General features: G+C 35.7%; 1 protein-coding gene across 1 annotated transcript; it reads right to left on the bottom strand.

Moving 5' to 3' along the window:
• Nucleotides 1-1,535: 1,535 nt before the first annotated feature.
• Nucleotides 1,536-10,018, bottom strand: CD69 (CD69 molecule). The gene is made up of 5 exons (XM_081128512.1): nt 9,890-10,018; nt 6,013-6,135; nt 4,130-4,329; nt 3,697-3,800; nt 1,536-2,629 (listed from the first exon to the last, which is right to left on the bottom strand). Exons 1-5 carry the CDS (start codon nt 9,945-9,947, stop codon nt 2,521-2,523), a joined length of 594 nt encoding a protein of 197 aa, XP_080984638.1. The 5' UTR covers nt 9,948-10,018; the 3' UTR covers nt 1,536-2,520.
• Between the last annotated feature and the right edge of the window lie 1,600 nt (nt 10,019-11,618).

Here is an 11,618-nt window from a genome sequence, read left to right as displayed (position 1 = left end):
CACGCTTTCTAAAATATCATTGGGGGGAAAAATCTAGTCAAATTTATAAAAATTGAGAACAAACTTAGAAAATCCATCTCTATATTCATATTATAAAAATTTGAGTCAATTGAAGACTGACTATAATGTGAAACATTTTAATGGTATCTTATCACTTTCAAAATACTTTTAATTTTATTGAATTCCTAAAATTATGTAAAAAGGTGAAGAATTATTCCCCTTTCCAGAGGAAGAAATTGAAATTATGTTGAAAAAGCAAAATAAAACACAAATAGCAAGTTATATTCAATCAGTTATCTTCTAAGTCCTTTTTCATGTCTTAACTAATTCTGTTTCCAGCTACTTTTAGCTAAATTTCTAACTAATTCTAACTTAAACAGCTAGGTAACTAGTGAGTGGTAGAGATGAAACTCAGGCAATATTTCTCCTGTGCTCTGGCTCTTAACAGCAACACTTCCCACTTACACGTTTCATAGCACACAAGTCACAAGGATTTTTGTAACATGGCTCAGGAGGCGTCTATTGTTATTATTAAAGATAGTATATGAGCTTGGAGGCCATTTGTTTCATTTTACAGCTGTGAGAACTGAGAGACACTGAGATTAAGAGACTTTCTATATTATTTATCACTTAGCAGTGTCTGGAATCCACATTTCCTTTCGGTATGTCATACTAGTGACAACGGTTGAAAGATGCCACATATAGTGTACATTTCCAACTTTCAGAGAATAATATATTCATAAAACAATTTTAAAGGTAATGGATTTTTCCTGCTTGAAATGTACCATGAAGGTTATGTAGTGCCTCATTTCCATTTAATGAATCATTTATGTAAATAACTAAAATATGTATAGCATTTCGGAATTGAACAAGATGCTTTCAGAGCATTGGTTATTAGGACCAATTATCCTCTTATTGGAGAGAGAATGAGCTATAAGTAGGTCCCCACAAAATGACCTTAGGTGTCTCCTACTTTCTCTCTGCTTTGTAAAAAAAATTGTTTATTAGTTCTAACAATCTTTTTTTAAACTATGTTTTTATTGATTTTAGAAAGAGAGGAAGGAAGAGGGAAAGAGAGAGAAACAGCTGATGAAAGAGAAGCATCAATAGGTTGCCTCCTGCACGCCCCCTACTGGGGAGCAAACCCAGGCACGTGCGCTGACCAGGAATTAAACCTGTGACTTCTTGGTGCAAGGGACGGCATTCCACCAACTGAGCACACTGGTGAGGCTCGTGCTTCTTTAGTATGAGGGTGATAAACAATAAAGAAGAAGAAAATAATAGGAACAAAACATTTTAAGTGAGATAACTTCTTTTCAAGTCAATTAGAATATTTACTGAGCATCTGCTATTATACAGAAAAATGGATATGGCCCTTTTGGAAGCACACATATAAAAACAATTCAAAAAGTAGAAAACACATTATAAAGCTAAGGTTTTATAGTAGATATGTTTTTGAAAAAGCTATAGCATTCTTTTTTTTATTTCTAGTATGACATAATTTTTAGTGTATTTTAAAGGAACAAACACTTCTTAGGAATCATTTTGTTGTTTCTATATTTATTTTAACACACATAAAAACAGCTTATAATTGCACTGAATACAAAAGACAAACAAACAAACACTTTATTGCACTAAAAACCTTCACATGAAGTACTGCACACGGTAAAGTTGATTAGGAGAGGCCCACATTTATAATCAGATATCTTATTGTTCTAGGCTTGAACAATACAGAATTTTTCCTCATAGAGATTTGACACATAGGGATGAGCCACACCGGCGAGGATCATTTATTGCACACTATCCAACACTTATCTGTTTTACAAATATTTCTCATGTTCTTTGGTTTTGTTTTTATCTTTGTAAAACATGGTGTATAGGTCCTAAAGGCAAAAATTAAGTACCGTTGAAAGAGACACTGAAGGAGTAACAAAACAACCACGACATAAATATCTGGTCATCCCATTCTTTGGGGGGAAAAAGTGACAAAGTAACCTAGCAAACGTCTCCAAAAAGAGAGAAATATTACAAAGCTTAGTTTCATAAGCATTCATTCACTTATAAATGTTCTCTGTGTTTAACAAATGCATTTAGACTAAATATCTGTGTCACTGGTTAAAATTCCTGTTGTTTACATTCAGTTTTTAATACTGCCACCTAATTCCTTCAAATAGTGCAAATGCGTGAAGGACACTCATCGTTGGTACTCATTCTACAATAAATAATAACTCTAAACCTAGCTATTTTATTATTTCTGAATTTGAAAAAGTATAAAGTGCATTCAAAAGGTTTAAAGTCATTCATTGCATTCTCGAACATAAATATCCGTCAATCATTGATGCTTTCAGCTCATGACAAAGGTATTCCACAAAGCAGATATTCCTGGAATTTCTCTTCCCTTTTCTACAGTCTTGTTTGGAGGAAGTTTTCCAAAAGCGTCTGACCATAGAGCAGCATCCAACAATACAAATTTCCTTGAGTTTCATGGTAGAATAGTCTATAAGCAAAGATGATTCCCCATTATTTGCAGGGTTTGCTACATATCCAGTGTAAATCCTTTCCACATTCTGTGCTGCTGACCTCTGTGCTATTCAGAAATGCACAGTTACCTGATCCTGTAAGGCTGAACCTGTCAAACAAGAAAGAAACTAAGAATTATTTTCAGTTCATCATTTCCGTTCAGTTACATGAACATAAAAACTTTGTGGTGGTAGCGGCCTCTGCTTTAAGAAAATTTTTTTTTGCTGAATAGGAATGCATCTGCCAGTCAAATGATCATAGACTAATCTGGAGAAGTAGTAGACAGGGATTGAAAGGAAGCATGTGTGGAAGGAAGGTACAAAGCTAAAAGTGAAAAGCTCCATTTATTTGGTTGCCAGGCCACCAGAGGAGTGACTCTTGATCATTTCTGAGTTAACAAACTCTTCAAGAAACAATTCCCAGAAAGTATACACATTCAACAAAACTACATATTTGTGCATGCAATTTTAGGGGGCTTATGGCTCCTGAAGCTCATCTGTGGATATGATACCATATGATAGCCATTAAGAATTCCTTTTCTAGAGATTTGAATTTAATCTCTGTATCAGTAATTATAATAAGACTATTTAGATAGCTAGAAATTTATTAACTCTTAGTTTTCAGATGACAAAGATTAACACTAAACTTATAAAGTGTCCTTCAAACTTTAAAACTTTAATTGCAGGTAATAAAAATAACGTCAGCATCTTTAATTCTGGGGCAATTTTCCTTTCACGACCCTAGAAGCTGCTAATTAGCTATGAAAATATTGTTTGTTATCCCTGTGGAGATGAGAACAGGGAAAGAGTAAGAGGGAATTATTTTTCAAACACTAGTTCATCAGTGAAATATTAATATGAGATTGGAAATATTAGATTTTGTTTGCGTCATCATAATAATTCCTGGAATATTTCTGAGTCTTTTATCCACACTAATTTTTTTCTGAGATAAAATTACTAGAAGCATTTATTGTATGAATTCCAAGTAGATGCAAAGAATCAAATGATAATATGAAAGTCTTTCATTAAAGAATTGCAAAGACTATAAGCATACAAAAGAAACTGTTAAGGCTCTGTTCATAAAAAGCACAATGTTCATATTGAACAGTGGAAAAAAGGAAAATGGTTTTCCTGAGCTACCAGCCTGGGAAAGATAAAGAAACATCTTGAAACTTACCAGTTGTTAAAGTCTTTGCCGTTTGACCATTTCCATGCCTGACCAGCATCATTTTTCAGCCCAATCCAGTGTTCAGCTCTACCCACATGTCGTTTTAAAAAGATCTTGAAGAAAACACAAAGGGGGTGCATGTTAAACAACCCTTCTGGGTAAGTATAATAAATTCTCAAAAGCAGTTTCTCAAAGCTGTATCTGAGGTACGGTAGCTAAGCTGATCACTTATTAACTCTATAGAGACTCATTTGGATTTCTGGCCTTTGAAGCTAAGCATTCACATCAAATTTGCAAGACTAAACAGAACTCTCATTTTGACCTCAGACTAAATTTTCCTACATGGACAAAGGTACAGTGTTTTCTTCACTTGTAAAAAAAAAGGAAATCACAGATTAGCTATAACAACATTTTATGAAATTGTTATTGACTACTATCTTACCATGTCCTTTTCAGAATCAATGACAGCAAGGCTAGCACCATGTTTGAAGCAAGAGTTTTGAGCCAAGGTCCAATTCCTTGTTATATTGGAAATAAAGTAGCATTTCTTCTGGTATCCAATCCAGTCCTCTGAGCATGAAGAAACACCGGTGTTTGATGGTTCTGAATATACATATTGGGCTGGACAATTGTATTGGCCCACTGTGGACAGGAAAATTGTTTGTTTTAGTAACAAAAGAAACTAAATACCTACAGCATGCAAACCTAGTCCAGGGGATGCTGTGCTGTACCAGGTGACAAAGCAAAGGGTGAAAGCCAAGGTGGTGAATTCTGAGAAGCGTAAGGCAGGTTCTCACCTATTCACATCCTCCATTGTGCCTAATCATCATTGTAAAGGGTATAAGAGAAAAGAGGGTGGCTCTTTGGCTTTAATGTCCGAAAGTGGTAGAAAAACAGAAATATCTTGAAAATAGCCTTGGACTAGACACAGTAAAGTGCTTTTAAATGTCAAGTAAGGTCTTGAATCTGAGTGCAGAGGTGGAGAAATTTAAACTTGCAGTAGACAAAATACTATATTGGAAGATGAAGAGAAAATAATTTGCAGGGAAGTAATTTAGAATACAAAAAGATCTATGACTGGAGATGTTTGATAAAATTGTAAAAAATCATGTTTGTAAAAGACACAAAGGTATCTTGGTATATTTGAATACCATATGACAATTGCCCCTGGGAGTTTCTAGATATATTCTTAATTATCCATAACCACATTTCTGTGGTCTTTGAGATGAAAGACAAAAAACTGGCCAAGTCCTGATTGATCTATGGCTTAGATATTATTTTTTCTGTCAACAATGAATGTGAAGCCCACATTTTTTCTAACTAAATGTTGATTTTTTTAGAATCTGAATCAGCCCCTTTCATTCCATATTCAAATCCACAGTAATGTAATTTTCTTCCACAGTAATGTATAAATCATAGACAGTTTTCATACCTATAGAAAAGCCCCAGAGTTGTGGAGAAAAGGGAACCCTCATTCACTGCTAGTGAGAATGTAAACTGCTACAACCACCTTGGAAAACAGCATGGAGATTTCTTTACAAATTAAGAATAGAGTAACCATATGACCCAGCAATCCCTTTTCTGGATATCTACTCAAGAAGTTTGAAAACATTTACTCTCAAAGATAAAATGCAGCCGTATGTTCATTGAAGCACTATTCATTGGTGACCAACACATGGAAACAATCAAAGTGTCCTTCAGTAGAGGATTGGAAAAAGAAGATGTGGCACATATATGCAGTGGGTTACTACCCAGCCATAAGAAAAGATGAAAGACTGCCATGGTCAACAGCATGCATGGGCCTTGAGAATATCATGCTAAGTGAAATAAGTCAGTCAGAAAAAGCTAAGAACCAAGTGATTTCACGCATATGTGGGATATAAAACTGAAACTCATGGACACAGAAAACAGCACGGTGGTTACCAGCGGGAAGGGAGTTCAGAGGTAGTAAAGGGTAAGGGGCCAAATCTATGGTGACGGAAGATGATTTGACTGTGGGTGGTGGGCACACAATGCAATATAAAGATGATGTATTATAGGAATGTACACTTGAAACCTATATGATTTTATTAACAATGTCACGCCAATAAATTTAATTTAAAAAAAACCTCTAGAAAACTTAAAATGGTATTATATTAATCATCCATGAAACATAAAATTATATTTAGTATTTCTTAGGAAATCCACCATGTATAATATGTGGGATACTCCTAAAATTACTCAGAATTTCTGATTAATTGGACCAAGTAATCTCTGTTGATTTCAGCTGGGATTACAACAAATGCTTACAGCAAAGAGACTCGAATTCATGAAGTGCAGACCCACCTGATAAAGCAATGAGAGCTATGACCAAAATGGTGATGATGACCACATTCAGCACAGCACATGGGACAGGAACTTGAAGGTGCCCTTCACGATGTGTTGCAAAGTGAAGGCTGGCAGAGTTATCTGAAGAGAGAAAGCAGATAGTGAATTCAGGTGACTGCAGAAGTAAGATAGGGACATTTGATATTTTCTTGAGGCATTTAATTTAAAAAGTAATGTGTCTATCTTCTATAAAACTTATAAGGTAACTTTTTCCAAATTTTGAGTGAATTTGGACAGTTTCTTTTTGGATAGAAGTGAAACAATATAGGCATAATCAGGAGATCATAAAGTATCTCCCCAATATATGTACCTCGTAGCTATAAAAATTCTAAGTTTATCATAGTTTTATTGCTTTAAACACTATAGGAACATTTATTAAACACTCGATTACCCTGGATGACCTATAAAAAAATCCCTAAGCATAATCCCTTATCCTTTATGCATCTACTGTTTAAGAGAGATGATGTAAATGAAGATAAAAGGGGGATAGTGTAATTAAAAAATATTGAATTGATATATTAATATCTAAAACTAGCATGATTGAAAATAAAAAAGATTGATAGTAGTTTTGGTAAAGTTGGTGCAGATGTGAAGCAATTGAAATTTTCATAGATTATTGATGGGAGAGTAAAATGAAAAAGTACTTTAGAAAACTGTTTCTTACACAATTATGTATACACCCACCCTATGATCCAGCAATTCTATTCCTATGTATTTTTTCAAAAGATGGAAATATGTCTCAAAAATGCTTTGCACAAGAATATTCATGGCAGTTTTATTCTTAAGAGCCAAATCCTAGAAATAACCCAAATACACATCAGTAGGAAAATGGATAAACAAATTATGCTATTATCCATAAAAAGAAATTCTACTCAGCAATTTAAAAAAACAAACGACTGATCCATGCAACAAAATGGATAAATCCCCCCAAAAAATGTTGAGTGAAAAAATCCATCTGCAATTATAAAGTGCATATTTCATTTAATATAACATTCAAGAATAGCTGAACTAAACTATGATGACAGAATTCAGAAGAGTATTTGCTTTGATGTGTGTAGGAAAGGTAATTTGAGTAGAAAGGAATACAGGGGAACTTTCTAGGGTGATGAAATTTCAAATGTTGATTGGAGTTGTAGTTATACCTCATTAAACTTTACACTTATGACCTGTGCATCTACGGTATGTAAATTATACCTGAATTAAAATGACATGTGAATGAACAGAAAATATTTGAATTTTCCAAGAAAAGTTAAAATAATAGAGGAAACATAAGAGTAGTAAATACCAAACATTGGGCAGAAGTTAATTTTCTCATTTACCCTTTGTCTAATGCTGAAACAAAGTAAAAAGCTGATTTCACCAATAAAAATATTTCTGTGGAAGGATTTAGAATATAATTCTGATGTGAAGGATGATCTTTAGTTACACACACACACACACACACACACACACACACACACAAAAGAAAACCTAGAAGGATATCTGTTCTAAAATATAAACAAATAATTGAGAAAGGAGAGAAGGGGATTTTGTGACTCAGAGTTTGAATTTGATTTTTGCTAGGAAGAGCTATCAATTTTTTAAAATTTGGCCTCCTAAGATATACATATTTCCCTATTATGTTCTAAGCAACTGAAATGTAAAATTGCTACTTGAATGATATTAAAATATACCATAAAATAAGTCTCAAAATGTGAAAATATCCTGTTTTTCAGTATGGATGACTTTTATAAGTCACATCTCTTGAAATGCATTAAAACAATGCATTTGCCTTATAACATTTCTCTAAAGTGAACTGGACAAAGAGATGTTGTCTTCTTTAATGTCATTTACCATGTACTGAATGTCAACATCAGTTTCTGCTTCTGGGATTTCAGCGCAGATCTGCATTCAGATTTTTTCCAAGAGAAGTCTTTACTTCACTCCTACTTAGTTCTATTTCTTTCAGCCTCTCACAGCAAATCTTCCTTTTCTCCCCAGAGCCCAGCTGCTGCCAGAGGAGCCATGGCAGGGAGGTAACAGCTCCGAGCTCTCTGTCTAGTTTCACTTCTCCTCGTGCGGCTTAGACTCCGCAGCAACAGCGTTTGCTCCTGAGCCGACCCTAACTCACTCATCCAAGCAGGCCAGGGACCCCGAAGGCCACCTTAGTCCCTTGGCTCATCTAGTGGGTGAACTGTGCCGATGATTTTCAGACTGTACTTTACATCCCTTAGTGAGGGCTATTGTTGCTCAGTTGATTTATCACCCAGGTGACAAAACACTCCCCCTCAGGCTATACTTCCGCTCTGATTATGGTCTCAGTCCATTAATGGAGAAATCGAAAATAAATCCACAATTACGTATTGAGTCACCTAAGGGCGATGCCCAATGGTTTTTCATACTAATCAAGCAAGTATAAGGGCAGCAAAAACGAAACATTCCACAGAAAATTGGGATGATCTCAGGAAAAGTTAAGAATTCCTGAATTAGGATCTTTTTGAAACTATGCCCTCTATTTATTGAGTAGTTTTATTGTTACAGTTGTCTTTCTTTTTGGCAGCTCAACTGGACCGTAAAGTGATGGTTATGTGGTTACCAAAAATTTTGTACAGCTTGGCACTTGTTATCCAGACTCAGTTTTGTGTTCTTAAGAGAAAGATGGGTTTATGGGAGGCAATCAAAGCTTTTCTAATGCAAAACAGTTTAATAGGCACACACTCTAAAGACAATCCCTTCCTCTACATTGTTCCAGTTCTGCCGATCATAGCACATCCTTTTATTACTGCTTACAAATAAGCTCTGCTTCCTACATGCTAGGTTTTGGGGCACCTCGATAATTAAAAATGGAAGAGGGATAAATGAAATAAATTAAGAAAGCCTCACAGAAACAAGTTATAGGAAAACAATGGAAAGTTCTGTTATAATAAATAGAATAGGTCTCTGGACAGAATAGACAAATAGAAGAGCAGAAGTAGTATATAGCCACCATAATCATATTTTGATGAAAAAAAACAAAAGAAAGAAAAATGTCTGATTCATGTAGAATTTGAAGCTAGTGATTGAATGGGTGAAACTGAAGGATTTAGTGTAGGAAAAAAGCCCTACAAAGAATATAGAAGCAGAAGATGAAGATGGCGTTTTCAAGAATTATTTCATGACATTCTCTTGATAAATTACCGTTGAACACTGTAAATGTCTGGATGCTAATATGGCTATTCTCTCAAAGATTGGAAACCTTCATTTCCAGCAACTGGAAGATGCTGTCATGAGAACAGGAGACAAGGCACACAGAAGGCACACAAAGACACAAAGCGGAGGCAATCAAGAGTGTGACTGTTTATGTGGAAAACAGAATTTTTTGCAAAGAAAGTCAATGCTTCCTGGAATAGGTACAGATGGAGGTGGGAAAGTGATGGCGAGTGCACTGGGCCAGAGCAGGGAGTTTTGTAAGTCCATCTAAAAAATGAGATAATATAAACGGAAACAAAGACACAGATCTTTGAAAATCTTCTGAAATCCACCTTCGTGCTTCCTCCCATCTCAGGAATCCTAGCTTTTCATAGATGAAGAAATATTTACTTCTCCCCATTTCCTTTTTTTATCCTGACGGACATAGAATGTCACCAAGTTCTTCAAAAGACTAAGCCGCATTTTCTCCCCTAAGTGCTGCTACCGGGAGGGGCAACAGTAGGTTTACAGTTGTTTGCATGGGAAATAATACAGTAATTAATGAATAATCTACAAGAATAAACTCTGTTCCATGGAGTTACAACTGGAAGCCTACTGTTGCCCCTCCCTGTATGTCTCATCTCTATAGAGAGTTACAACCGGGATGTGAAAATGAGACCTGACTTACTTTGTCGTCCTCTCTCCAAGGAGCTGTCTTCTGTGAGGGAACAATCCTCAGAACCCATCTTTCTTCCAGTCGATATTCTCCGTTAATCTCAGGTCAAGCCAGTCTACGGCGAGTGCCTGCTGGAGCTCTAGCTGAGCCACTGAAGGGTGTCAGCATTTATAGTCACACGTGTTTTCCCCGCCCCCTTCCTCCTACCTTCGAATCGCTCAGCTCCTCCAGTTCCCTTTAATTTATGCACCGGTGGCCCAGACAATCTACAATGTGTTGTGGTGAGCTATGGGTTTTCCCTGCTGTCTGAAATGTGCTTTCTCACAACTGTAGGTGGGGTTTTCCCAGAGTCTGTGATATCCTTTCTTAAATTTGTAGAAAATGAAAATAGTTTAGGAGACAGGATATATAAGTAAAAAATTCAAAGTTAGAGATTCCTATGTTTGAGGTGGACATAATTTGGAGAGTACTCTTTCTCTGGAATCCCTTTCATTCACTTATTGAACTAATATTTACTGAACATCCATTGTGAACCTGACACTGTTTAGAACTAGAGGATTCATTGTTGAATAAGAATTTTAAGATCTCTATCCTCATGGATCTTTCTTCAGTGTGGAAGAGTTTTCTTAGGAAGCCTAAGCTGGCTTTCAGAAGCCTGTCATTCACTTCTTCCTGGGGGCTAGGTTTTTTTTTTAAGGTATCAGTTTCTAAGTAGGTGCTTTATGCAGGAAATAGAAACCCCTGTGGTCTGGAACTTCCTTTCTATGTTCTAAAATTGTTTACCTTGAATTATCTGTTTCATTTGTCTCCTGTTAATTTTTTTTGGTCAAATTTTACTGTCATTTAAACCACTCTTGTTTTCCCTCAGTAGTCTCTTATCCCCCTATTTTCCCCTAACTGCTAGATTATTTTTTCATATATCTCTGAGGTTTAAGACATTTCAAGTATGATTACTATAAAAATTATATTGCCATAATGTGAATATTATACACATAACTTTTTAAGATCAATGCAAAATAAATGCATAATGTCTATGTATGATGATTTCAGGAGGGGATCAAAATACCACTCTGGTTAACAATGGTGCCCCCAAATTTTATCATTAATATCACTTCTTTAGAGTAGAGACATTCTGTTTGTACAATAAGGCCTTTGTGAAAATGTTATGCTAAGGTGGGTTGGAAATTATTGCCTACTGTAGGTTAGTTAGGCCATCTTATCTGTTTTATTATTTTTAATTGTTGATAGTATTACAGATGTCTCTTCTTTTCACCCTTTTGGCCCCCCTCCATCTAACCTCTGACCCACCCTAGGCCTTCCCTACACTATTGTCTGTGTCCATGGGTTATGCACATATGCATATATGTTCTTTGGTTAATCTCTTCCTGTGCCCTCCACCTCCCTCCTCACTGACATCTGTTATTCTGTTCCATGCATCCATACCTCTGGACCTGTTTTGTTTGTGTTTATTTTGTTCACTAAATTCCACATATAAGTGAGATCATGTGATATTTATCTTTCTCTAACTAAATTATTTTGCTCGGTATAATAGTCTCTGGGTCCATCCCAGAGGGTTGCAAAGGGTAAGAGATCCTTCTTTTTTACAGCTGCATACTATTCCATTGTGTAAATGTACCATAGCCTTTTTTATCCACTCATCTACTGATGGGCACTTGGGCTGTTTCCAGATCTTAGCTATTCTATATAACACTGCTATGAACATAGGGGTGCATATATTATT

This window comes from Miniopterus schreibersii (genome assembly GCF_964146895.1).
Source record: "Miniopterus schreibersii genome assembly, chromosome: 2".
Taxonomy (NCBI): Eukaryota; Metazoa; Chordata; class Mammalia; order Chiroptera; family Miniopteridae; genus Miniopterus; species Miniopterus schreibersii.
Note: the sequence above shows the minus strand (reverse complement) of the source record. Positions and strands in the feature narration are given on the sequence as shown.